The sequence below is a fragment of the Podarcis cretensis genome (genome assembly GCF_951804945.1).
Source record: "Podarcis cretensis genome assembly, chromosome: 8".
Lineage (NCBI taxonomy): Eukaryota > Metazoa > Chordata > Lepidosauria > Squamata > Lacertidae > Podarcis > Podarcis cretensis.
Window position 1 is genome coordinate 69,618,896 of NC_137177.1, and position 27,955 is coordinate 69,646,850.

The following is a 27,955-nucleotide window of genomic DNA, read 5'->3' on the forward strand; positions in this document are numbered from 1 at the left end:
TACATACAGGTAAGGAATATAAATGTCACTTTCGTGACAAGCATTATTGCAAAATGTGATGATCATGCTGTTTAAGTCACTGGAAGCCGCTGAGATTCACAGCCAATTTATTGTTTTAAAACTACCAGGTCACTATAATAAGAATCTTCTTACAAAGGTGTTTCAGTGAATATAACACTTCAACAGCTGCAGAAGCACACTTCTAAAACATACCAGCTTTGACCTCAAAAGGCAGCAAATCCTTCAAGGCCTCTTTCTTTAGTGGTAAATTTTCCAATTCTACAGCACCTGCAGGAACAAATCAACAAAGCAGATCCTGAAGGGGAAAGACTCCTGTTTTATCATAGTATAGAGAAGTGAGGTAATGAGAAATATATTAAAAGATAGCACAACAACTCATTGTCCAAAAAACAACAACGACAACAAACCCAGGTCTGAAATACCAAAATCAATTAACCATCACTAAAGGTAAAAGTTACAGGTTGTATCCAATACCAGTAGTATTCAGAACTGACCCACTGAAATCAATGGGCCTATGTCAGTGGTTTTCAGCCAGTGTGCCGTGGCACCCTGGGGTGCCTTGAATGATGGTCAGGGGTGCCACAGGCAATACCGGCCTCTGTCCCTCTTTCCTTCCCTCTCCTCTCCTTCCCTCCCTTCCCAAAGGCTTGAACAGCTGTTTGTTGCAGATGTCCTGGCTACAGGCTCCCCAGGTGAATGGTGTTTCTAGGGCTGGCAAGGGGGTGCTGGGCACCAGGAGCTGAGACAGCCTTGGAGTAAGCAAGCAAGTGGGTGAGGGAGCCCAGCCAGCCAGTCCACCAGCCCTTGCTATTTGGAATGGACAAACAAGTCCCAGGCCCCTGTGGGGCAGTGTGAGGAGGCATCTCTCTTTGGGGCAGGAGATTGGGCAGCTCAGAGACTAGGGGCGGTGGCAGTGGCTGCCCAGAGGACTCCCAAGAAGAGTGGAGAGGAGGCTGAGGAAACACTCCACAAGGGAAGGTGTTCAAAGAAGGGTGAGAGGCAAGGGGTGACATAACTGTGCTCCTGAGCCCCACAGGGGTGCCACAGAAATAATGAAGTTGGTCCCTTGTGAAGCCGTGGACTCAAAAAAGGTTGAAAATTTCTGACCTATGTTAATCATGTCCATTAACTTCAATGGGTCTACTCCAACTAAGACCAGCAATGAATGCAACCCATCATTTGTATTCTGCCCTTCTTCTAAAATCTCAGAGTGGTAATTTGGCCACATCACAACAGTGAGAAATAGACTGGGAGATGCCAGCTTGTCCAAAGCTTCAAATGTGATTCCATTAAGCTATAGGACAGGAAGAGATGGAACTGCAGGGTCTCTCCACGGGCTCTGATGGAAGACCACTGACTTCTCAAATCGTTCTATTCTGGCTGCTCATTACAAGAACTCTGGTACATAATAGTGCCCACGTTTGTCTTTTTTCCTCCTGCCTTTTGTGTTGTGCCTTTTAAATCATAAGCCTGAAGACAGGGACAGTCTTATCACTGACACCTGTAAACTGCTCTAAGGACCTTTACTGGCTGAAGAGTAAAGTAAATTTAAAGAATAAAAATGCTTTTAAATAAAGGTGTGTGTTTGAACCTAAGGTGTGAAATGAAATTAGTCCTATTTGTAACATTCATGCACCTTACCTTTCAGAAGAGCTACTGACAGTTGATCTGTGTTCAGGTTGCTGACATACTTGCCGAGGTAGTTGTTGAGAACCCAGGCTACCAATCCCTCCAACATGACTACTTCTTGGGAGAGGGTAGCAAGGATTGCTCTCTCATTCCTGGTTGCTCTCTTCCATAGTTAAGAGGAATCTGCATGAAACGCAGAAGGGGAAAATTAACTTCAAAGGCGCATATACGAAAGCTGCTAAATGCAACCACTGTCACCACAGCAACAATGAATATTGTCCAGCAGTATCCAGCAAGGAGTCATATCTAGCCCAGGGACAGAGCATTCACCCTGCATGGAGAAAGGCCCGGGTCCTAAAAAGCCACAGCCTCCCTTATGGACCTGCCCATGGGTTGAGATCCAGGTTCAATCCCTAATACTTTCAGGTCCCCTGCCTGAAAGCCTGGAGAGCAACTGTTAGCCACAGTAGACAATACTAGCTAGATGGACCAATGGTCTGACTCCTTCTAAGGCAACTTCCTCTGTTCCGAAGAAGCTGTAGAATTTTACTCCTTAAAAACACCTTGCCAGCATTCCCCTGATATGAGTTGTTTCTCCTATTAAGCTAGTACAGGCTTCCTCAAACTCGGCCCTCCAGATGTTTTTGCCCTACAACTCCCATGATCCCTACCTAGCAGGACCAGTGGTCAGGGATAATGGGAGTAGTAGTTTCAAAACATCTGGAGGGCCAAGTTTGAGGAAGCCTGAGCTAGTAAGTTGCAGCATCAGTCACTGCCGCTGAGTCAATAATGCTGCCATCTCCCCCATCCCCAGTCCCAACACAGGCTGACTAGGTGGGAGCAAACCACACCATTTTAAAATTCCTTTCCTGGTGCTCTTCCTGCCTCTGCACCTGAATAGGGCCCACCCACGTCCCCAGCCACTATTTGTTTCCCCAGTTTTGCTCTCTGCAGACTGCAAAACCTTCATCTGCAAATGCAGGGCTGCCTTCGTTGAGGGTTTTTCCTCACTCCCCATGTCCAACCACAACTTACTCCAGACACTCTTATCTTGGCCTGGCAGATTTTAAAAACAAAATGAGACTGACTCCTGAAAGGAAGGACGGAACGTGTGGAGTGGATTTCTGTCCAGCTGGTATGTGCTCAGGCACAAATTAAGCCATACGTGAAAAAGAACAGAGAGCCCACTTAAGGCAAGGGAGTTGAAAGGGTTTCTGGACTGGAGTTCTGGGGGAAAAACATGAATGGTTTTTTTTTTTATTTGAAAGACAGTGTTTGTCTTCAGCTGTGCACAGTAGGGATGAGGCAACTGTGGCCCACCCAATGTTGCTGGACTACAATTCCCATGATACTTATCCACTGGTTGCATTGGCTGCAGCCAACAGGATTTAAGAGTCCAACATCTGGAGAGTCACAAGTTCCCCCTTCCTAGTGTACTGCGGACATAGTTTAATTTCTTAGAAGGGAAGAAACAAGAGTTGGGGGCTAGGGAGAAAACCTTGCAATCTGTTTTCTAAGCCCTTCTTTATTCTGGGTGGTTGGTGGGTATATGAGAGAGAGAGAGAGAGAATTAATGAATGAAGTTGAACTCATTTGGTGTGGAAATGCAGCACTCCCACTGTGCCTCATGTATTATCACAGGCATCTAAGCCCAGTCACATGTTTTGACCCATGCAGCAGAGCGCCTGTTGTGATCCTACATCTGGACAGAAAGTGAGTCACTGCTAACCATACGAACTTTCCAAAAACCTTCCTGATGCCCTAAATTGATTACGATCTGGCTAACATGTTCAACTTAGTAAAGTTGCAAAGGTCAATGCTATGTGCAGTACTCTTACACAAAGTTATTCCAGTAGCCCAAAGTAGGGTTTAAGGCTACAGGAGGGGTCACTGCAGGGTCTGGTATATACCAATGATGTCACTGCCATGCGATAAGGCCTAGGATCAATATCCAGACTCAAAGCAGAGTCAGATTAACTCTGCAGAGAGCCAGGGAGCAGCCGGGGGGCAGGGGAAAATCAATCAGTTATTTCATCACCTCAAGAATCTGAGCACCAGTTGCCCGTTTGGGATGCAGCCCAGACTTTTGCACAGATTCTATTATCTTCTAATTACTGCTATTAACTAGGGGGCACATTTGGGAATGCTTTGTGTTTTTGCAATTGTAACCTTGATTTTGTAATTCTTTACACAAGCAGGGATCAGTCTTCTTCTTGATTACACCACTATAGTATATCGATGTCACAATGCTACTACTTAGTGACTCAGGTCCAAGGATCTACTTTATGATTATCCAAGTTTGTGGAGGTTCTAGTGGAACTTTCGATTCTCCCCACATTCTTCAGACTACTTATGAACTTGCCTCCCTTTCAAAATAAGTGTGTTACAAACAGCATTGCACTGCACACAAGTCCAAACCTGTCTTGGGCCAACAAAACTAGCTATGGGGCTTTCTGGATCCAGTTCAACATTTATATATTGCATCTCAAGATTTCAAAATGCTTAACACAAATTATCATCACAGTAGATCTTTTTGGAAGCTCTATCACCACCACGTTGCAGAAAGATAATAATAATGCAAGAGGGAATAAAGGGGAGAACACTGTTCACCCAAAGCCAGGCCTTTTCTTCCACTAACCTGTTTTCTCTCAGTCACAGCAATCTCACCTCCAAATCTGAAATACAAGATGCATTCCAGAAAGGTAGCTGTGTTAGTTATGTTGCAGTAAAACCACCAAGTGTGGTGCACCTTGCAATTGAGAAATAAGTTCAGGCATCAGCTTTCATGGGGCAAAGCCCACTTTGTCAAATGCAAGGAGTGATTGTATTAACTAGTTGATGGATAAATTAATGAGTTTTGTACAGATACCATTTCAGCCTAAGAAGGGACAGAAGAAAGGAGAAGGTGTGTCCCATTTATGCACAAATGCAACAGAAGGGAAAATAATCCAGAGTGAGAAGAACTATCCAGTCCCAACTGGCAAGAGAAATAGTATACATCAGCATCCTCAAAGGACCAAATTTTAGAACAGTTAATCTGTTGTTGAAAGAGCTGCCAACCCTTTTATGCCAGAATCTAATTCATCAAAAGCAACCATAAATAATAAAGCCATGTCTAATAATAGTTTTGCAATATGAAATATTTTAGGTGACAGCTAGTGTAGCATAGAAGCCATGAGATTTGGCAACAAATCAACTAATTCCAGGTTCAAATCTTGTATCTGCCATGAATTCACTTTGTGGTCTGTGGAAAGCCATTCTTTGTTCCTGTCAAATCAGGTAATGGGGTTACTACCCAAATAATTGTTGTAAGGGTAACACTAAGATAAAGGATCTAAAAAACTTCTGACCTAGAAAACACTACATAAATGCTATATAGAGAAATATGTGGGATAATAATAGCATAATAATAGCCTGCAAAACAGCTTTGGTGTACACTTGGAAGGAGGATAATGGATGTGATTAAAAAGCTCTATAAGATGAACCCTGCTTGATCTGATGACAAAAGGCCTATCTAGTCCAGCTTTCCACAGAAGTCAACCAGACATAAGAAGAGTCCTGCTGGATCAGGCCAAAGGCTCATTTAGTCCAACATCTTTTTTTCAGAGGCCAACCAGATGCACATTATGGGATGCTCGCAAACAGGACTTGAGAGCAATAGCACTTTCCTCACTTGTAAAACCCAACAACTAGTATTTCAAAGGCATACTGTCTTGGACAGGGGATAGCACAGCCATTGGGGCCAGTAACCAAAATCATCCATGAATTTGCCTAATCCACTTTCAAAGCCATCTAGGTTGGTGGCTGCTGTTACATCATATGGGAGCAAGTTCCATAGTTTTAACTATGTGTTGTGCGTGAACATGTCTCATCGGTCCCATAATAACACATATGAATCGCGGTATCGCAGAATTCCTTAGACTGCCCATAAGGAAGCCACAACCTTATATATCATACCATCATCAATCAGCAATACCTGGGATAATACTATGACCTTAATTCTGAAGGCCATTGTAACTGTGACACCACGATAATAGACATGAAGCACTTTTGATGTTTGAAAGCACAAGGCAACTACTACTCTTCCGAGCTACAATAGGGGGGGGGGAGGAGAGAGATAGAAAGAATGGGAAGAATCCTACCTGCCCCTCCCCAGGGCTGCTGCAATGTGGACATAATATACTAAATACGAATCATTATGCAGAAACCACTAGAAACAAATTAAAAATTAAATTAAAACCCATACCCACCCACCCGCAACAACGGGGGGGGGGGAGTATGGGTTGAGGGGGAAATGTGAAGATGCTCATTGCACTGACAGACCTCATAGGGATGCTATCAAGCCAGTTGCCCAAGGGAAACGTGCGGCCGGAGCTACTGTCCTCCTGACTTGGGTGTTGTCACCTGCACTGCTCCTGGATCTGATCTGGGGGAAAGAGTGCTCATTATCAAGAAGACAGCCAGACCTGCCACTGACATTGGTTGCAACCTTAAGAGTTTGTGCCTGAGATTGTTTTTCCTTCCTTTCTCCTTTCTATTCCCTTTCCCTCGATTGCCATTCCTTGTTTGCCTGACAGCCTTATAAGTGACTGTGTGAGCTGCCTCTATTTAGAGAGCCTTTCCAGCTCACGTGCTTCCTTATGTTTTTATATGTGTTGGAGGCTGCCCAGGTGGGATGTAAATAATAAAATATTGTTATATATATACATGCTGGGTGTAAGTGATGCATAGCTAAGTAATAAATTAAATTAACACATAATTTCAACAAACGAGACAGGCACCATGGATTAAAGCACCATATAGACCCGAGAAAGGCTAGGTGAAGCGTTTCCTACGACCCAAACTGTACACGAATACTAAAGGAGGGTGAAATGGGAAGAAGCTCCTTCTACCGGCCGACCTCACAGGGTTGTTCGCAAAGATGGACACCTAGAGAAGAGGCACGAAGGAATGCCAATGGGCATACTATTCTCCCCAACGACAACATGGTGGGGGCGGAGGGGGGAGGAGAGAGAATGGGAAGACGCTAATCGCACGGACCTACCTCACGGGGTTGTTGTGAAAGGGAGGGGGGGAGAAGCCCAACACACTGGAGATAAATGGACGTGCGAAGCCAAAACCAAGTGCGAAGCTAGCGGGCCCCGCCCCCTTTTCCCATCAGGCGTAGCGAGAAAGTCACCTCCTCGCCAGCCAAAGGGAGGGGGAAAGGACAGAGCAGCCCAGGCGGGCCTGCGCTGGGTTTCCTTCTTCTCCGCCGCTGCCTCCCGCCTCAGCACTTCCGGCGACGTCGAGTGACGGCCACTTACTTCCCTCTTCCGTCCCGTCCCCGGCGCGCGCGCGAGAGAGAGAGAGAGAGGCGGGCGTACCTGCCAGTCCTCGCCGGTCGCCGTCCTGCGCTCGCTTGTGTGACAAGGGACCAGCCGAGCCGGGCTGGGCCCGCCTACCTTCGGCCTGCGTCAGGTCGACCGCAGAGCGAAGGCGCAGGCCGAGACGTGGGACGCAGAGCCGTCGATCGGATCTGTTGGCCGGGCCGGGCGTTTGCCGAACGCCATTGCTGGGAGGCCAGGGAAAGCGGGCGTGACCCCCCGGGGGGGGGCTCTCGGTTGTCATGGCAACGGAGGCCGCCCGGTTCAGGCTGCAGTGCTGTGCGCAAGCGCACCTTAACTTGATTCTAGAACGGGGAGATAGAAGGTGCGCTGCCTTAGCTCAGTTTGTTAGAAGGGGGCGCTGATGATGCTAAGGTTTCAGGTTCGATCCCCGTATGGGACACCTGCATATTCCTGCGGGTTGGAAAAGGCTCTATGCTGCCTTTGGCGGAGTATTTACTCCATAGCCCTCCAGCATTTCTCCCATGAAAATAGGGACGGTCCTATTCCATAATAATAAAAATATTATTTAAACTCTGTCCATTGTACTGGACGGAGCCACTCTGGGCAGCTTCCAACATACGTAAAAAGTAATTAAACATGAAGCATTAAAACTAAACTATAACTATACAGGGCTGCCTTCAGATGTCTTCTAAAGGTCTAGTTCTTTATTCTCCGATGAAAATAGGGACGCCATAATGATTTAAAAATTGGGGTTTGGCTTTTGCTGCCCAACTCCCCATGGGATTCTTGGGTCCCCTAAGTCTATGATCCATGAGAGAAGAATGCATGGAGACAGGAGCCAGTGGAAAGCAAGGCAGATGTTTATTTTTCTGTTGCAACAGAGTTCCTTCCCCTCCTTGCAAGGAGGCAAGAGAGACCCTGAACAAAAGTATGCAGGAACCTTTAAAGACTTTTGACATTGCCCAACCCCCTTACCTAAGGACCACCCCAAAATCATCATAGATACATCATAGGAGACAGTCTACACCAGGCATGTCTGAAAGTCCATTTTGGGGGTCTAATCCGGCCTGCAGGTCACTTTAACAACTCTGGGGTAAAATTGTAAAAAAAATCTGGCCCTCTTTGAAAAAAGTCTGGAAATCCTCTCTGCCAGGATAAGGGTCATTGATTGCATTATCTGGGCAGCCTGGCCATTCTTTTGTGATGGTTCATACTTTAGTTCCTCAATCCAGGTCACAGGCTCACCCTATTCATACACAAATAAGCCCTTAAAACAGGATTTGTAAGCAAAAGGACAATGGGAAGGCTTTCCCCATTTGCCTCCCTTATTGCAGAGGAATATTTGAGGTCAATGAAAGAGTCCAAATGGCTTAAGGATTGCTCTCCTGAACATGGTTTATATATTTAGATATGTGTGCACTTATGAATGGTTATTCTATATTTGAGGCCTCAGAATTCTTATAACGCTAAGGAAAAGCAGGAGATTCCAGGATCAAATCAGAAACCGGGATGGCATCTGTAAATCTGGGACTGTTTCTGGAAAATAGGTACACTTGGTGGGTCTCTTTCTGATTTGTTTATGAGATAATGACAACAGCGACGATGGTCAGTTGGACTTGTTACCCAAGGTTTCCAAATGATGTCAATTTTAAAACAAAATGCATTGCATAATACAAAGAAGAAGTCATATAAAGAAGCATTAATGCTTTTGTAATTCAAACAGCACACATGCACCAAACGACAGTAAAATAACAATTAAAACATAAATTGGCTCAGCCCATCAAAGTCCTGGTGGAAAAGCCAAGTTTTTGCTTGGCACTGAATAATGCCAGGTAGACCTCACATATGACAAGGAGCATTCATCCTGATTTGCTTGTGGATGTCATTAGTCATTTGTTTGCCCCATCAGTTCCAGGTTTGTTTGCACTAGGGCAACAGAGCACAGGTTAAGCCCCCTGCTTTCCACTGGTGCTGCCGAGTGCCCCATTTTACTGCCTCCCATCACAATAAATGGCATGTGAAGATCTGAGTGTGTGAAGATGTGGAAGCCACTCAAAATTACCACACAATAGATGTCCCTGTCAGATTTATTTAGCTGGAACAAAGCAATAAATCTGCATGTCCCACCTGCTGGGTTTGGGTACTTTGGCCTGTCTGGAGAGCACGGGCCCAACAGACACTGGCAAAAGCTTGAGGGTTGTTCCTTATAAGTCATACCAACAACGAAAAAATGGTTATGCTATGCAAGGTCTACTTTCATTTCATGAGGGTTATCAGTTGCTGCAAGCTCTGCTTAACTTCCCTGAAAACGGAACTCTCCATTTATCAGCCACTCAAGATGCTTCAGAATCATAGAGGCAGAGGAGTGTTGGGTCCTTCTAGTTCAGAACTTTCTGCACTGAAAAAAACCAGCTCTTCAGGGTTTCAAATAGGGGTCCCTCCCAGCGCTACCTGGAGATGCCAGGGATTGAACCTAAGACCTTCTGCATGCAAAGCAGGTGCTCCTCCAATGCAACGGTAGGATCAGGAGGCAAAGCAAAATTCTTCACTATTTTTCTCCAAGGCGTCTCTCAAGCAAGCATGTGTAAGGGAAGTAGAAAGAGTTAAACACTAGCAATTGAAGCTTTCTCGTGCACAGATGACTAAAATTCCCTCTTTTTTTATATAAAACTGCGTCCTCTCCCCACTTGGTGATATATTACATTATTTTCTTTATTTATTACAGCAACTGTACACAATTACATAAATGGAAAAGAATGTTGACTAAAATTCTGGAATACTATACTGAATGGGGGGAAAAAGTTTTGAAAAACAAATTCATCATCCCTATTGAACAATGGAAACCTATTATGAAGGAAAACATTCCTTGCAATCAAATTGCAGCTATCTTACAGGCCTGGGCCTCTGGAAGTGTGACTGAAAATCCAGTCTTCTGCTTAAATTGGATAAATAAGCCATAGGGAGACACCTTTTACCGGGTCAGATCCAGCTCAGTATTGTTGACACTGGCCGGCAGCAGCTCTCCAGGGTTTGTGGCAGGAGCCTTTCCAAGCTACCTGAGTTTGCCTCGGACCTTTAGGGAACAATGCATGTGAGTTGCCACTAAGTTATAGATGCCCCTAATGACAACAGGAAGCTGCCTTATACCTAGTCAGACCATTGGTCCATCTGCCTCAGTATTATCAACACTGACTGGCAGCGGCTCTCCAGGTTTTCAGATGGGACATTCCTAGCCCTACCCAGAGATACCAAAGATTGAACTTGGAGCTCTTTGCATGCAATGCATGTGCTCTAAATACGCTCCCACAGGAAGCTGACACTTATGGTCAGACCATCTGGTTCAATATGGTCTACACAATAACTAACAATGGCCCTCAAAGGTTTCAGACAGGGGAGCATTCACAGCCCCATCTGGAGATGCTGGGGACTGAACCTGGGACCTTCTGCGCGCAAAGCACATGGTTTTGCCACAGAGCAACATCTCTCTTCCAGTTGCTAAAAACACAGGCAGCATTTCTCCACTCCTGGGCAGAGCTTGTCTGGGATTTGAACCTGGGACTTCCTGCACCCTAAACAAAAATAATACACGTAGGCCAAAAAGCAGGAATGGGGCAAACTAGGGGGTGATGGAAAGAAAAAGATGGGATGGAGGCACAGGGGGAGGGGACACATTTTGTGGTGGCAACTGGGCACGGAATCAGAGCACCATATCACTATAGGTGTAATTTTGGGGCAACGTGGTGATCAGCGCATTCCAGAATCTGCATCTTTAGTCACCAACAAATCCTGGAATTCCAATACTGTACGTATATTTCTCACAAAGTTCGTTTTCTTCCCCTTCTATATATTACTAATTAAGCACCTGAGATTCTCTAGAACCCGTGGTGGGCTTGTGATCCATTTGTAACATACACAAACTGCTGTGCCACACTCTGCGAGTCTCCATAAGCCTCCCTCATGTAGCCTTCATGCCCACATCTTGTATGCTTAGGGGAAGTGCCTTCCCCAGGCTGTGGTCAAACGCGTCCATATTGTCCTCAACCTCTTCCGCAATCTGCATCCCGCTCTCCTTTTTCAAGGGGCTTTCTTCCTTCGACAGGGGAAGGTCTTCTGCCAAAGCGCAGTCTCTGGAATTGGAGGCACCCGAAGCATTCAGCAACTGGAACGGCAAGCTGTGGTCCGAAGCGTTACAGATGCTGACGGTGCAACTGACATTGACGTGTGTTCCTCCACTGCTGGATTGCTCTGTTATTAAAAAATAAGAAGGGAAAACCAATTTATAGCTGGCACTTTATTCCATGATAGCTCTCTTTTGTGCATCCTGGTGCATCTTGACTGTGTTGGAGGGGCTGCCATGTGGTTGGTACATATAAGCACACATGGTGGGACTGAAATTTGGTGGCTGAAAGGTGGCTGGATTTTGGAAGAAGGTGTTTGCTGAAATCGCTCCGATAACTGCACAAACGATTACTCCATCTTTCCACCTGGTGCTTTTGAATCTGTACATAGAAACAGAACTTGTATCACCTCTCGTAACAGCAGCCCAGGGTTGTACTGCATTGCCAAATCCTAATAATTTGAATTGGGAAAAACTTCTGGGTTCTGTTTATAATATGGTGGGGGGGGGCGATCTACCTTGTTAATAATTTGGATTGCTGGTGTTCTAGGGTTTAACAAATTACCTTTATTGAAAAGATAGCTCACAGACTAAAAGTGTCTAAAGGGCAGAGCTTGAATGACCATTTTTAATATATACATCATGATTTTATTTCTTATACATATATTGAGGCACATGGTGGTTACTCAGTGCCAGCAATACATGCAAATGTCTCATTTGTTTAAAACTATATAAAACCTTTATTCTCAATAATGATAGAACTCACAGGCGGAGAACACTTTTATTTTTCTATACCTCTGGTTACGTACCTCTGGTTACGAACTTAATTCATTCCAGAGGTCCGTTCTTAACCTAAAACCGTTCTTAACCTGAGGTACCACTTTAGCTAATGGGGCCTCCCGCTGCCACCGTGCCACCGGTGCGCAATTTCTGTTCTCATCCTGAGGTAAAGTTCTTAACCCGAGGTACCACTTCCGGGTTAGCGGAGTCTGTCACCTGAGGTGTTTGTAACCCGAGGTACCACCGTATCTTTATTGTTGGTAAGGAGGACACTCTATTGTCCCTTTGGAGCTGCACTGGACCTGTGCACTTTTGTCCTTCCGTAATGTTGACACTTTCTGCTTTATATTTTTGTTTCTTTGTTTTCTTTCTTGCTATATTTGCACTTTTGTTTTGTAACTGATCAATATACCTATTTAAACCACACTATTATTGGGCAACTGATAAATGGAATAAATGAGTACAAGTAGCATGCTCAGGGGAGTTCCTTACTTGAGTTTGCGCCGCTGTGATGCACGCAGGTATTTGATGGAGAAGATCTTTGTTGAGTCCTCTCTGTGTCGGTGCTTAAAGTGCCCTCGCTGCTGACCCCGCTGCTTTTCTCAGAGGCCAGTGGGCTATCTAAAGACCCACTGCTTGAGGCGGAGACCTGAAGGAGATTCTGCTCCTCCTGCTGCAGAGCGTTGGTGTCCTGATGCCAGTTGGTGGGTGCTTTTTCGGGACATGAAAACGGCTAGAAAGCAATGAAGGACAGAGGTGTCAGAGACACACCGACTTTGTGTTCAAGTAATTGACCATCGGCAGGTGCCCCTGACTGAGTTTTCATTAAAAAAAAAAGTCCTCCTAAACAGAAAGTTATGAGGCAAAATGTGCAAGTACCTTTCAAACAATTTATGTGACTTGAGAGTGGCTGTGATGTAGCCTCCTTGTCTATTTTTAGTCCTGTTGTGTTTAGCCGGCACCAGTATGTGAGAGAGATCAATATTACGTTATCTCCACAACCAGGACCAGCAGCGCATTAAAGGCATCCAATGAAACAAGAAGTTTGAATTATTCAGGAATAAAGTCTCTGCGTAAAAGGGTTGGGGGTGGTTGTCTCTCTGATTTTATGTTATGCCATGATCCCTAATCGCAGCCTTTTTGTGTTATGCCCTGCCATACTATGGCAGCCATTTTGTGGCTGGCACCTCCAACACACACTCAACATTTGAAATGTGCCCACTGGTTCAAAAAGGTTGGCGACCCCCCAATGCCGAGTGGAGGGGTTGTAATTATCTATATTCACCTTTGCTTGAGTATTATCACTGAATACTCCTAGTACGTTTCCGAGTACAATTCAACGTGCTGGTGCTGACCTTTAAAGCCCTAAATGGCCTCGGTCCAGTATACCTGAAGGAGCATCTCCACACCCATCATTCTGCCTGGACACTGAGGTCCAGCGCCGAGGGCCTTCTGGCGGTTCCCTCAGTGCGAGAAGCCAAGTTACAGGGAACCAGGCAGAGGGCCTTCTCGGTAGTGGCACCCACTTTGTGGAATGCTCTCCCACCAGATGTCAAAGAGAAGAACAACTACCAGATTTTTAGAAGACATCTGAAGGCAGCCCTGTTTAGGGAAGCTTTTAATGTTTAACCGACTACTGTATTTTAATGCTTTGTTGGAAGCCACCCAGAGTGGCTGGGGAAACCCAGCCGGATGGGCGGGGTATAAATAATAAATTCTATTCTATTCTATTCTATTCTATTCTATTCTATTCTATTCTATTCTATTCTATTCTCTAACCCAAACTGCAGGCCACAGTTAATATTTAGCTGAGGGCTGATGACCATCCCCGGCATTTGTGTTAGGAGGCAGAGTACTCTCCTCCAGACAGTCATTGCAGAAGCTAGAGTGCATTTCACAGGGCCAGGCATCAGGAGCTGGCATTCTTGGGCAGTTGCTGAGAGATCCACACCCCAGTGGGGGGATGGGGAGGATATAATTTGATTTGAAGGGCCAAGGGGTTGGGAGAAGGCTGACTTGGACCATACTGAGCTATATGGACCAAGGACTGTGTCCAACCTTTATTCAGAGTAGACCCACTGACATTAATAGAAGTAGATCCACAGGTGCAAGGACGTTGGGATACCCAATGGAGTTTACCCTCCATCTCCCTATGTGCCTCCCTCAATCTGTTATGGGGATTCCCCACAACTCACCAGAGCAGGTTTGGGGACAGCAAAGGGAAGGGGTAGGCAAGTTTTGTTGGGCAAGCAAAAATCCCCTTCTTGCAAATCTACTTCACTGCATACGGTCCAATAGACCAAAATTAGTCATCTCCATTAGTTTGATGGGCGTACTCTGAAAAGAACCAATGTTTGACACAACCCTAACAGTCCGACTTTGTATAAGGTAGCTTCCTCCACTCTCTTCTTAAGAATTTGCCTCAGGAAGGTTTTGATAGTGCTCCAAGGCATTAAAGGATACTAAAATGGTTCTACATGAGAAACACCATGTCAGGGGCATTATGGGTAATTAAAATGGCAGATGCCTCATGGACTCGGTGACCTGGTGCAGTGGGGATTTGCAGAGGTGCACTGGGACTCCCCACAGATGCTGTCTGTGGCACACAGGGAGGAGCATCCATGCTTGGTATAGTTGGAGATGAAAATACAATATTATCCTTTATATTGAAAGAGAAGCTGTCACTCACCTGATTTTCCTTGGCAAAAGGCAGTACGTAAAGGTGGCCTGCCAAAGAGAAAAATCACAAATTAGAAATTAACCTCCCTTCATGCAAAACTAGTTCCTGCAAAAGCCCACAGAGGGATGGATGAATTTGTCAATTTCGGTTTCTCTCGGCTTCTCATTTCTTCCCGTCTTTTAGCTATAAACCAGGACAAGGACAGGGAACTAGATCCATCTTTCCTCAACACCTGTGGGCAACTTTGACAGTTGGGCTGGGGCTGCCCACCTGACAATCACCTGATGTCACAATGTGGCCACACAGTACTTTGCAAGCACCCCTATGGTCGCTGGTGGGGAGCTGACAATCGGAGATCTGTGCATTGGAAGATGCCCCAAAGGTGTAGCTCTTGAGACACGAATATTAGAATACTTCAACTACCTATGCCAATTAGCATTGCAAGTGCCTAGAAAGAGTTATAGGAATTGCCAGTTCATATCATTTAGAAAAACTAACCTATTAGACCCATTCTCGGTAACCAAATTGTTCATAGTAATTCTCCCCTAACCGCTGAAGGAGTCCAACTGGGTCTAAAAGCCTTTGACTAAATTTGATGTTATTCATTGGTCACGTAAGTATTTTGATCAGTCTCAGACATAAACAGAACAGGTTAAGTTGTCATTGTATTATCTTTGTGATTTTCTCCGTTTCGACTGCATGCTTATGTTTCCACATTGTGTTAAAGTTGTATTTTATTTTCTTATAATATTTAGAAACATTTTTTTTCCTGTTCCTACCCAACTTAAATCTTTGAGTCTTGGTTTATATTGTGGGGATAGAGCATCCTTTTATCATGTTGCACAATTACTAAGAGAACATCTGTTCTTATCCATTGGGCTGCCTGGTTTTCTGTGCTCCAAATTCCAAGAATCTGGAGCTGTCCACCAACATCCGTTGTCATTTATTGGAAGCTGGTGTGTTCACTGCCGCTGGGAGCATAGCCAAGATGCCGATCTCATTCTTTTCTCTGATTTCCGGCTAAGAGCTCTTGCAAGATATAATACTGTCCCCTCCAGAAAGTTGGGAAACAGAGAAAGCTGGGGCGGTAGGCAGCCAGAGTATTCTGAAGCTATGTAAGTAAACTCTGGTAAGATTACTGAGACGTAGGATTGTACAGTTGGAAGGTACCCCAACGATCGTCTAGTCCAGCCACTTGCGATGCAGTAAAAGGACAGAAGAGTCTAGGGTTGCCATGCCTAGTGAGCAAGCAACAGAGAGGAATGGAAACACAGGCAGGAGAGAACACTGTACTAGGGGTATAAAGAGTTGAACTGTATAATGGAAGACAGGAGAGAACCCACTGTATACAAAACAAAACAAACAGAATGGGGGCTTATAATGAAAGAGAGGACAATGGAGGACTTTGAAAATGTTCCCCACCAGGGGGAGCTCTGAGTGCAAGAGACCACCAGGGGTTCTGAGGATCAGGGATGCAGCAGCCATGATGTGGTTTAGTTGCGGTATTTCCTCAGCAGTTCTTCACACATCTCACCTTTTTTCCTCAGAACAAAGCAGGCACAAGTCCCTCCGATCAGTGCAAATATGGCACACGCCACTCCGGCCACCAAACCTGGGAAGACAAATGACGATAGTGCTAGGAACCCCAATGCAAAACCCAGAAAAACACAACTTCCAAAGCTTCCAATTTGCATATGGAAAACACTAGGGTTTTAAGATGTCACATTTCTGGAAACTTTGAAGTGTACTGGGTGAGGGGGGAGTCAGTTTCAAAAATGTAAATGATGGGCGAAATCGAATTTTATGCCACCTTATCAAACCTAGACTGGACTTAAGGAAGAAGGATCTAAATCTGGGTCCTCAAAATTAGCCAGAGTGAAATGTCTTTTTTTTGGGTCGTTCTGTTGTGGATGACATGTAATAATAACAATAATAATAGTGGTAGTAGTAGCAACCCTTAACGTTGTTTTTTTACTGCACTTCTAAGTGCTCAAAGCACCCAACGTGTTATCTAGCTGTGATCTTTTATTTCTTCGATTTCCTTCCCAGCCTTCCCAGGGCAGGTTTACAGCAATACAGTTATAAAAGCAGTTATGCAATCAAATGGTTATGAAACCATGTACAACAGTCCCAACCAAAACAAGAGCAGAGCTTCTGGATTTCGACAAAAGTGATGGGTCCCCAAAACAAAACACCTTAACAGTGAAAGAGCAGAGCAAAGAGGTGCATCTGTAACACATGGCAGAAGCTGGATGCACCTCTGTAGGTAAGGAGTTCTGCCTTTAGGGGCTGCCACAGAGAAGGCCCCCATCCTGGGCCACCTTTCCCCACATTCCTGACCATGGCAGCACTACCAAGAGAGCCCCCTCTGCAGATCTTTACACCCAAGAGGACCCTTAGGGATGGAGTCAGAAGTCCTACACGGCAAAGTTTGCAAACCTGTTCTTTTCTTCATGGGCCATTTGAAAATGGATGAGGGCCTTGACGGACCATATAATGTTATTTTTCTGCCCCGGGTAGCAATTGTAATGTGTTGTGTTGTAGTCTTTCCTTATTTATTTTTTTTATTTGCTTCCTCCTGCTAATTCTTCCCAAGGAAGGATCCAAAGGGTTATTTAGCCCAACTCTCAGCAATGCAGGAGTCACAGCTTTAGAATCCCCGACAGATGACCCTCCAAACTCTGCTTAAAAACCTCCATCAAAGGAGAACCCACCACCTTCCTAGGTAGTCTGTTATTACACAGAAACATAGAATTGTAGAGTCGGAAAGGCCCTGAGGATCAACTAGTCAAACCCCCTGCAACACAGGAATATACAGCTGACCCATGCAGGTATCGAACCTGCAACCTTGGTGCTATCAGCACCATGCTCTAGCCAGCTGAGCTATCCAGGCCCCCTCAATGGTTGAGATGCATTCCTTTGATGCAAGCTGCTTTGAGCATGATTTTCTTTGTGGGGGAAAAACTATGAACAAACTACAAACGAATGAGTCCATCCTGACCCGTGCCTGGAAATGGCGAGTATTGAACCTGAGACCTGGCACTGTGGCGCTGTGTCCCCCTCTCTAAAAGAGGAACATGAGCCCAGCTCACTCTGTACACTGCCTAGGTAAAGGTAAAGGTACCCCTGACCATTAGGTCCAGTCGTGACAGACTCTGGGGTTGTGCGCTCATCTCACTCTATAGGCCGCGGGAGCTGGCGTTTGTCCACAGATAGCTTCTGGGTCATGTGGCCAGCATGACAAGGCTGCTTTTGGCAAACCAGAGCAGCACACGGAAACGCTGTTTACCTTCCCGCCGGAGCGGTACCTATTCATCTACTTGCACTTTGTGCTTTTGAACTGATAGGTTGGCAGGAGCAGGAACCGAGCAACTGGAGCTCACCCAGTAGCGGGGATTCGAACTGCCGACCTTCTGATCGGCAAGTCCTAGGCTCTGTGGTTTAACCCACAGCGCCACCCGCATCTCACACTGCCTAGAAGTTAAGTTAATTCCCCCGCCCCCCGCAATGCTCACCAGCAATTTGAGACATGTCTGCCGGAGGCTGTTGCACAACCGTCTTCCCTGTCGGACTCTTGGTGACCAAACGACTCTTTGCAGTGACTGTGGTGCGCAGAAGAGTTGCCACGGTGCCAACAGGCGCACCGAGATCGCTGCAAACTGCATCATGGGTGCTGTTTCCGGGAGTGATTTCTGATTCACAACTGTGAGGAACCAAAAAAAAACCACACAAAAAAAAAACGGGAGAAGGAAGGTGAAAAATCCGGCAAGAACCAGGAAAGTGTATGCTTATGACAATTAAACCAATCATAGAATTGCAGAGAAGAATGCCAAACTAAGCTGCTGGATTATGCTGAAATGGCAAAACTGACTGGAAAGCTCAGGAACCAAGAGGACCAAAACTTTAATAAAGAATGGGAAAAATTTGTAATTTACTTGAGAGACCACTCTAAGCAGATGAAAACATTAGCAGGATTACAATAACACTTGTAATGTAGAAAATACTATGGACAAAATGGAGAGACATTAAATTTGGATGATGAAATAATATGCAGTTGATAATATTTTTTGATAATAGGGCACATGGATGGGAAGGTGGGAAGTCTAGAAATTCTGACAAATCTCTAATCATGGATTTGTATTTTGTATTGTTATAATTCTACACTTGTAAAATCAAATAAAAATTATTTCGGGGGGGGGGGAGAGAGAATTGTAGAATTGGAAGGCACCCAAAGGATCATCTTATCCAATCCTCTGGAACCATAGCTAATATTTTTAAAATAATACTAAACTTTAAGGCAGCAACTAGTGGGGACTAAAGTTACTGGTATAGCAGCTGCTTTGCATGCAGAACGTCCCAGGACCCAACCTTCCCAAACCTGGAATTATTATGATTAAAATCTGTGTATCGCCCGTCATCCAGGGATCACTGGGCAGTTCACAACATAACAACACAAAACGAGAACTCAAAATACATTTTAAAAAGCTAAAAACAAACACATTAAAAAGACCATATAATGTTTAATCAGCCAAAGGCCTGGTTATAGAGGAATGTCTTTGTGTGCGTGTATTCTTAAAGATCACTTGGGTTTTGCATTGCCAGTAATTAAGGTCCAAGAAGGGTCTGTGTACTCCATCACCACGAAAACCCGCTTCAACTTTAAAGGAAGAAGCAGGACTGCTAGCATCCTTTGCAAGGCTGCCACCTGTGTATCTGCATATTTGGTGGAGAGATGGGGCAACTTACATCCTGTGAGGCCTGCAGGAGGCGCTGTGGGACTCCACATCTGAAAATGTGCCTGGACCGCAGGGCACACATCCCACATCCCTATTTTCTGTGCCTACAAACAAACAAACAAACAGGCATTTTCAAAGAGTTCTGGTTAGTCACGTCCACGGAAACATGAGAGCGGAAAATGGCTCAGAATCCCAGACCCAGATGCTTTGAAATTGACCTCCCAGAGGAACCATAGTTCCCAGGTTCCCAGCTCTCTTTTTAAAGAGAGAGAGAGAGAGAGTTTCTTTTATATATACAGAATTTTTATTAAATTTTCTGTTTTACAATTTAAAGTACTCATTTTTACATCCTTAAGTTATCAGTGACTTCCCTTCTTCTCTTTCCACAGTTCATTTCGCATATCATAAATCCCCGCATATTTTACAAAAAACTATACCATTCAGTATTCCATTATTACGTCCATCAAAACTTATTTACACTGTTGAATTTATCTTAATGCTGCCAGCATCTTCAGCTGTACACAATTATTTCCCACATATTCAACAGACAGAGTTTCTAGCATTTGTAGAAGTTGATACATGAGATAAAGGCCACATTCACACCATACATTTGAAGCACTTTGACCCCTACTGTCCATAGCTGTCAACTTTTCCCTTTTCTTGTGAGAAATCCTATTCGGAATAAGGGAATTTCCCTTTAAAAAAGGGAAATGTTGACAGCTATGCTACTGTCATGGCTTCCCCCCCCCCCAAGAATTCTGGGAGCTGTAGTTTGTTAAGGGTTCTGAGAGTTGTTAGGACACACACACACACACACACACACACACACCCCACTTCCCCTCCCAGAGTGGTTTAACAATCAATTCCTCTTCATAGGGAATCTGGGGAGTTGCAGCTCTGTGTGAGAAATCTCCTAATAACTCTTAGCACACTTAACAAACTACAGGCACCCAGAATTTGTGGTAGGGGCGGAGGGAGGAAGCCACAACTGATGATGGCCCATGTTTGGATATTTGAGGGGTGCAACTTAGATGATGGAGCAAATGAGTCTTCCGTCGCTCCAGAGGGCAGCACCCATGGCAGTTCAAATTATAAGAAAGGAAACTTTGACAAAACAGTAGGAAGAGCTTCCAGGCGACACAGACTGTCTTACAGGGGAACAGACCCCGCCTCAGAAGTGATGGTCTCTCCTTAGATGTTCTAGAGCCTGGGATAAGCGTAGGAAAGTGGGGAGCAGGCTAATTTGTCACCTAAAATAAAGCAATGAGAGGAATAGCACCTGTACATTTCAGGTGGTCCCCCGTGTCAGCTGTACTCAGAGCAGACCAATTGAAATAAACAGATCTGATGAACTTAATTGATTTCAGTGGGATGTGGGTGGCGCTGAGGGTTAAACCACAGAGCCTAGGACTTGCCGATCAGAAGGTCGGCGGTTCGAATCCCTGCGACGGGGTGAGCTCCCGTTGCTCGGTCCCTACTCCTGCCAACCTAGCAGTTCAAAAGCACGTCAAAGTGCAAGTAGATAAATAGGTACCACTCCTGTGGGAAGGTAAACGGCGTTTCCATGCGCTGCTCTGGTTTGCCAGAAGCAGCTTAGTCATGCTGGCCACATGACCCAGAAGTTGTACGCCGGCTCCCTTGGCCAATAAAGCGAGATGAGCGCCGCAACTCCAGAGTCGGTCACGACTGGACCTAATGGACATGGGTCCCTTTACCTTTTACTTTGAGTAGGACTTAGTTGGATACAACTTATTTAAAAGCGCTGCGATACCACTTCTTTGCTGAAGGGTTTTAAACAGAGGTTGGACAGACATCTGTCGGGGATTCTCGAACCGTGATGCAGCAGGTTGGACTAGATGACCCCTTGGGATCTCTTCCAACTCGACAGTTCTATGATTCTACAACAGCACTCTGCCCACCTGCAGCTGCCCGCAACTGGCACCCAGAGGCCTAATTCAGGAGAGATCCTGCACGACTACAGTTGCGGCGGTGCCTAAGAACTCTTTTTGGACACTTTGGGTGTTGCAAAGTAACCTATAAGCTTCCCAAAGATTTTGTGTGTGTGAAGTTTAGCATTTCTTTGCCTGAGCTGCACAGAAGTTTTACTGGCTCTTTGCCACGCTCCAAATCTCTCCCTGCATTATCGGCCACTGCCCTTTCCCGTCCCTGTGGAAACTTCCCCTTCCTGCCAGTGAACTTTGCACAACAACAAAACCGCCTACAACATGCGGGTCAGAGATTTCGCTCCTTCGTGTTCCCAGCCTGCTCTGGCTCTGCTTCCTTGGCTTCCTGGAGCCTCATTCCTAGCGGACTTGCTACCTGCCTCTCTCTGTATCTGCCTTGATTGCCTTTCAGGAATTGAGCTATGGAAGAGCCATAGCTCAGGGGCAGAGAATCTGCTTTGCATGCAGAAGGTCCCAGGTTCAGTTTTACAGAAAGAAGGTCAGAAGGTTTTAAGTCATGTGGGTACAGCAACAGAGTTTACCCCCGGTATATTTCATGCAGGGATGGGGAAGCCTATGCCCTTTGAGAAGTTGCTGGCCTATAACCCGCATCATTTATTTATTTATAAACATATTCAAATATCTCTGTATCAAATATTTTATATATATATATTTGAATGAAGTTGCTGGCCTATAACCCACATCATTTATTTGTTTATAAGCGTATTCAAATATCTCTGTATCAAATATTATATATATTCTTTTATATACATGCACACATACACACACACAAACACACACACACATATACATATATATATATATATATATATACAGTGGTGCCTCGCAAGACGAAAAGAATCCGTTCCGCGAGTCTCTTCGTCTTGCGGTTTTTTCGTCTTGCGAGGCAAGCCCATTAGCGGTTTAGCAGATTAGCGCTATTAGCGGATTAGCGGATTAGCGGATCAGCTGATAAGCGGCTTAGCGGCTTAGAAAAGGGGGGGGGAGGAAAAAACCCCCGCAGGAACTCGCAAGACATTTCCGTCTTGCGAAGCAAGCCTATAGGAAATTTGTTTTGCAAAGCACCTCCAAAACGGAAAACCCTTTCGTTTAGCGGGTTTTCCGTCTTGCAAGGCATTCGTCTTGCGGGTTTTCCGTCTTGCAAGGCATTCGTCTTGCGGGGCACCACTGTACACACATATATATTTATATATATATACACACACACACAAAATCACTGCAGTTTACAACAATATAAAAAAATCACAAACTGTACAACCAACCCCCCCCAAAAAAAATATAAAATCATAAAAATTTAAAAGCAAAAAGAAATTTTTAAAACAAACATCAGTAGACCATCAGGTTCGGGAATGTACTCTTAATTGCCTGAATAGGCCTGGCAAAATAAAAGTTTTCAGCAGGCATTTGGCCCAGAAGGCACTTGCTGAATCTCTAGTGGCGGGGTATTCCGCAGGACTGGGAAAATGACACTTAAAGGTATTTTCTCAATGCCGTCAAATGAGTCTCACCAACTCTGGGAACAACCAGAGGCGCTGGCCATCGGCCTTGCTGGTTGGGGCTGGCAGCAGATGTAGTCCCCAAAGACCATCAATTTCCTATCTCGAGTCACACCGAAGCCAGAAGTTTACACACATGCCTCTCCATTCTCCATCCAGGTTAGAGTGTTGGACTGCAACCTGGGAGACCAGGGTTCAAATCCACGCCCAGCCATGAAGCTTTCTGGGTGGACATGACCCCAGTGCTTTGCCTAACCTATCTCACAGGGCTGTTGTGATGATAAATTGGAGGACCACATGCACCAATAACACTAATAGGGGCAGATTCCAGCCAGGCAAAAGCCCTTGAGGAGGGTGCAGAGCAGGGCTGGTGAGGGACGTGGCCCAAGGAGGGGTTTGAAGGCTATTTTGAGAGGTCTAGGGGGCTGCACTCTGCCTGTTGGCCTGAGGTCCCCCACCTGCTGCTTTGAGACACCAGAAGACCCTTGTTTTTGTTTCTCTACCATCACCATTTGTCCCCTAGGGAGAAGAAAGAAAATATTTACCTTGTGTTGCAACTCCAAAGCCTTTTTGGCATTGCTGGTATAACTTGCACCATATGCAGGTGCCTGAATGGGCCAGCTGGCAGAAGTGATGAGGAGGACACTGGCATGATCTGTCTTGCACCCGAGTGCACTCCCTTGTTTGAACCAATCCTAATTTCAGGGGGGAAATATAAGACATTAGGGGGCTGTAGAATGGCAGAAACCCAAGTCCTTGCTGTAAGAAGCCAATACAGTGGCACCTCAGGTTACATAAGCTTCAGGTTACAGACTCCACTAACCCAGAAATAGTACCTCGGGTTAAGAACTTTGCTTCAGGATGAGAACAGAAATTGTGCAGCAGTGGTTCAGCAGCAGCAGGAGGCCCCATTAGCTAAGGTGGTGCTTCAGGTTAAGAACAGTTTCAGGTTAAGAACGGACCTCCGGAACGAATTAAGTACTTAACCTGAGGTACCACTGTACTCAAATGCCTGGAGATTGGGGAGGAGGTGGTGGGCGAGAGGGACCGTCCTCTTGTAGGGATTACAGGATTTGACTTAATTTGGTGGGAGACAGGAAGTGGCATTTTATAGGCTCTATGGAGGCCCTTGTATCTTCCCCTAGCTCAGTAATGGAGCCTCTGTTTTGCATGCAGAAGGTTACAGGTTCTATTTCTGGTATCTCCAAATAGGGCTGAGAGAGACCCCTGTCTGAAATCCTAGCAAGCCACTTTGAGTCAGTGGAGGCAATGTCGAGATAGATGGACCACTGGGCTGACTTGGTATAAGGCAATTTGCTGTACTAAATATATCCCTGCTGAAATATGAGAGGCCTTGGTGCAGTGGTTAAGAGCAGTGGACTCGTAATCTGGTGAACCGGGTTCGCTTCCCTGCTCCTCCACATGCAGCTGCTGGGTGACCTTGGGTTAGTCACACTTCTCTGAAGTCTCTCAGCCCCACTCACCTCACGGAGTGTTTGTTGTGGGAGAGGAAGGGAAAGGAGAATGTTAGCCGCTTTAAGACTACCTTAGGGTAGTGATATCAAATCCAAACTCTTCTTCTCATCAGTATTGGCATTCCACCGGCTCTTGAAGAGACATCTGTTCAGACAAGCATTGCCCTGAACTTTTCAATCAAATTACTGTAACTGTTGGAATTGTTATTTTTTAAAAACAGGTTTGTTTCATTTTATACTTTAGTAGTGGGCAGTATTGGGTAATATTATGTATTTTCATTATGTGCGGATATTTTAAAATTGTAGCTCCTAGAAGTTGTCAGCATGTGGCAGCAGCCACACCCTGTGAACGGCTTCGATTGGCTAGCTAAACCAGGGGAGGGCAGCTGAGGGGTCTTAAACTCTCAGTGAGTTAGGGATTTCCCCTGCATGTGAAGACAGGCTCCGACAGATTGAGCAGACGCAACCAATACTGGGTCCAATGGTCAAGAAGGCAGTTTCTGGACATACTGTAGAGGGAAGTGAGGGGCAGATGGGGCTTATCAACCTGGGAAGGTAGCCCATCTAGGAGGAGGAAAACTCTGATCCTAAACCTCTGTTACCTTGAGGGATATCTTTGTAAGAAATAAAGGCCAAGGGGTAAACCCAGAGTAGAGTCCCTAAGATGGTTGAATGGTGCCAAAAGTATTGCTCTGCTTTCCTTTGGACCACATCGGTGAGGCCGAGACAGGGGTCTTGTCATTTGGGCAGCCCAGGACATCCATACACACTGCCTAGGCTTGTGGCATGGGGAGGTCACATCAGTGCTGCTAACACAGCAGTTTGACTTCACCCCCAGAAGCACACTCCATTGTCTCTTGAGGCAGGCAGATGCCAACAACAATCCACTTAGAAGTCGATTTGGCATGTGAGTGGTATATGAATTTAATAATAGCAATAATCGTTCAATTGAGGACCATGAGGGCTGAAATCTTACTTGATATTTAAGTGAAGGGACCGTAGCTCAGTAATAGAGCACATGGTTTGTGTGCAAAATGTCACATGTTCAACCCACAGCCTCTCCACTTTGGGCTGGGAATACCCCCCCCCCCCGAGCTGCTGGTGCCACTCAATATAGAGAATTCTGAGCTAGAAGGACCATTAGTCTGACTCTTAATAAGGTAGCTTCCTATTCTCCTAATCAGAGAAATGGCTTTTATGGTATGAAAAGTTACAGGACTTGAAGCAGGAAGTTACAGGATGTGTGCCAATTGGAAATCAAGCAGTATGTCTGATCTAAAACTTTTGCAGGCACAAACAGTATTTTTGCAGGCACAAACTGCCCCAATACCATCATGGCTGCAAATCACCAGAAATGCATGATAAAAATGGTGCCTGGAAGGGGGCCCCATAAGCATAAGGGACTTGTGTTGCATTATCACCTTCCACCTCCAGGGCCTTCACATTCAGACTAGCAAGCTCCAGTGAGCTCAACATACCTGTTTTGCACGATGGCGAACAGCTGAAACAGAGTCCAGCTGCGCTCCAGACATCTGTATACGTCCCCTCATTGCACGCTCCGCACTTCGTATCAGTGTTCTCAGTGCACTTTTCAAGCACGCGGGAACCTGCAATGCAAACAAGGGAAATATATTTGTCAGAGGATGAGGCTAGCAACAGAAATGGTTTTAATTCCACTGTAAGAAGAATTAAAAGGGGGGCCTCCAAATATCACTTGGCATAGTCCTTTTTCAAGATTCTCCTACAACATTCCAGTAAAGCCCTCTTGTACCTTTGATTAGAAGATTCTTTCTTGAGGCTTCAGGTGCTGCAATCAGTTCTGTTTGCTCAAAGGCATTTCTTAATTCTTATAGGAATAGTCAGTGCCTATTACATGGGAGGGGGGTTGGTAATTAATTTCCTATTCACAACCCAAACAACAATTCATTTTTGAATTTTGAATTTTTATGCGTGCAGTTTTGTAATGTCACAGTTGCACTTTTTAGAACAACAGTTCGGGAAACTAATAAATTGACCCCACTGCCCCGCTCCCCAGCAGAAAACAGGCATGGTTTTATTGAGATGCAATTGAGGACCAGTTCAGCAATGCCATGTGATGAACATCAAACCAGGAGGAAGCTTCTAACAAAAGGTACACCACCACCTCAAAAAGCCCTATAGGTGCTTTGCCAGGCTGCACTGAGCTAGCAATGCTATTGCATTCAAAGTCTGAAAAATCACCATGGACCAAGTCTTTAAATGATGGAGGGCAACACAGAAGGTATGGAGATGCAGCGATGTGCTCTGCAACAGGGCATCATCTTTGCATGCAGAAGGTCCCAAATTCAATCTGTGGCACTTCCAGTTATAAGGACCTCTGCCTGGTCATTCTGTTTGGTTATGTCAAAGGTCTGGTCCTAGCAGATTAGAGGGAAATGGCTAGATATTTATTAGCCGTTGCTCATGTAACAATCTGCTATAACTGAAAATAGATAAAGACTCTTGACTGTAGTGGGCAATGTAGCCGACTAAGTTCTACCCAGAGTACAGCCACAGAAATTAATGCAGCTAAGTTAGCCATGCCCAGTAATTTCAATGCACCTACTCTGAGCAGGATTGACATTGAATGCAATCCTAATTAAAACTCCAGAAATACAACAGACTCAACAAGAGTGCATTCTAAACAATATATCCCAGATATACATGTGCAATACTACTGGAAATATACTCTTGGTAGTCTTATAATTTTCTCTTCGTTACTGCTATTGGCTTATTTTGCTGCTATTATATTTTGATGGTTGTTATACCTTTATGGATTAAAACGATAAATAATTTGAAGAGGGACCTCTGCCTAGAACCCCAAGGAGCTGTTGACAGTCAGCATGGAGACCTTAAAAGGGCTGGATCTGTTCTGAGCATTTGCTAGATCACACTTTTTCTGCCACGGCTGCCCCTTCTATTTCTGTTTCATTTTAATGGGGGTTAAGGATAAGAGGGCTAGAGCCACTTTTAATGTTTATGCAGCATTGTTCTAACACAGCGAAAGCCACTTTGCAAGTTTTTCTTAAAATAAAATAAAAATTACTAAGAAGGCTGAATAAATTCAGTTTTAAATGAATGTACCCCCCCCCCCGCCAGGGTACAGTCAAGTCAGGTGATTCAGGATTCACTTGAAAACATTACATCAGTGGATTGGAATTAGAAGCCGTGCTTCCCAGAATCCAAAAAGACTGCAACACACTGTGAAAAACACCACTGTTTTTGAGCTCTGTATCAGGGCTGGCTCCACCACTAGGGAGAGTGAGACATTGGCTTTGGGCAGCTGATACTAGGGGCTGCGGCACCCTTACTTCTAAGACAGCCTGCCCCGTAGCCCCTAAAATAATCTGTTGCATTGTAGAGAAGGGCACTGAGACCAGCACTGAAGCAAATATTAGTTGCTATTTGGTTGAATTCTCTGTATGGAATCGATGAGGAGGGTAGGTCTTTCACGGGCTGCAAGGTTTTCTTGGGCTGCCTGTGCTATGTAGCAAACTGACTGAAAGCTACACTTTCCTGATGGGAATTGTAGTCCAGAACTTACGGAGATCCACTGGGATGAATGAGGCTGGCACAGACAGTACTGCCTGTAACATGGCTCAATACTGCAGCTCAGAATAGGGCAAGCTTCTTACGTTCTGTAGATCAGTATGCATTTAATAGACGCCTTTAGCGATCAGTGGAGTGTATTTTTTCAATATGCGATGGC

General features: G+C 45.2%; 2 protein-coding genes across 13 annotated transcripts in view; both read right to left on the bottom strand.

Moving 5' to 3' along the window:
- The window catches only part of VPS13D (vacuolar protein sorting 13 homolog D), a 121,288-nt gene extending 114,142 nt beyond the window's left edge, over positions 1-7,146 (bottom strand). For 9 of the 12 annotated variants that reach the window (XM_079986647.1, XM_079986638.1, XM_079986645.1 and 6 more), the window contains exons 1-3: positions 6,695-6,913; positions 1,663-1,833; positions 214-288 (exon numbers count right to left, since the gene is read on the bottom strand). In XM_079986647.1, the coding sequence (XP_079842773.1) occupies positions 214-288; positions 1,663-1,759 (172 nt within the window). In that variant the 5' untranslated portion in view covers positions 1,760-1,833; positions 6,695-6,913. Of the gene's footprint in view, positions 1-213; positions 289-1,662; positions 1,834-4,288; positions 4,326-6,694; positions 6,918-7,016 lie in introns of those variants that run through there. The other 3 variants (XM_079986640.1, XM_079986641.1, XM_079986639.1) reach the window with 3 other exon arrangements.
- A 673-nt stretch (positions 7,147-7,819) lies between these two features.
- The window catches only part of LOC307222053 (tumor necrosis factor receptor superfamily member 1B-like), a 39,833-nt gene continuing 19,697 nt past the window's right edge, over positions 7,820-27,955 (bottom strand). The window contains exons 3-10 of the mRNA XM_079987084.1: positions 25,707-25,835; positions 23,299-23,448; positions 19,304-19,397; positions 18,073-18,260; positions 16,092-16,169; positions 14,567-14,604; positions 12,370-12,610; positions 7,820-11,225 (exon numbers count right to left, since the gene is read on the bottom strand). Coding sequence (XP_079843210.1) covers positions 10,936-11,225; positions 12,370-12,610; positions 14,567-14,604; positions 16,092-16,169; positions 18,073-18,260; positions 19,304-19,397; positions 23,299-23,448; positions 25,707-25,835 — 1,208 coding nt within the window. The 3' untranslated portion in view covers positions 7,820-10,935. The remainder of the gene's footprint in view (positions 11,226-12,369; positions 12,611-14,566; positions 14,605-16,091; positions 16,170-18,072; positions 18,261-19,303; positions 19,398-23,298; positions 23,449-25,706; positions 25,836-27,955) is intronic.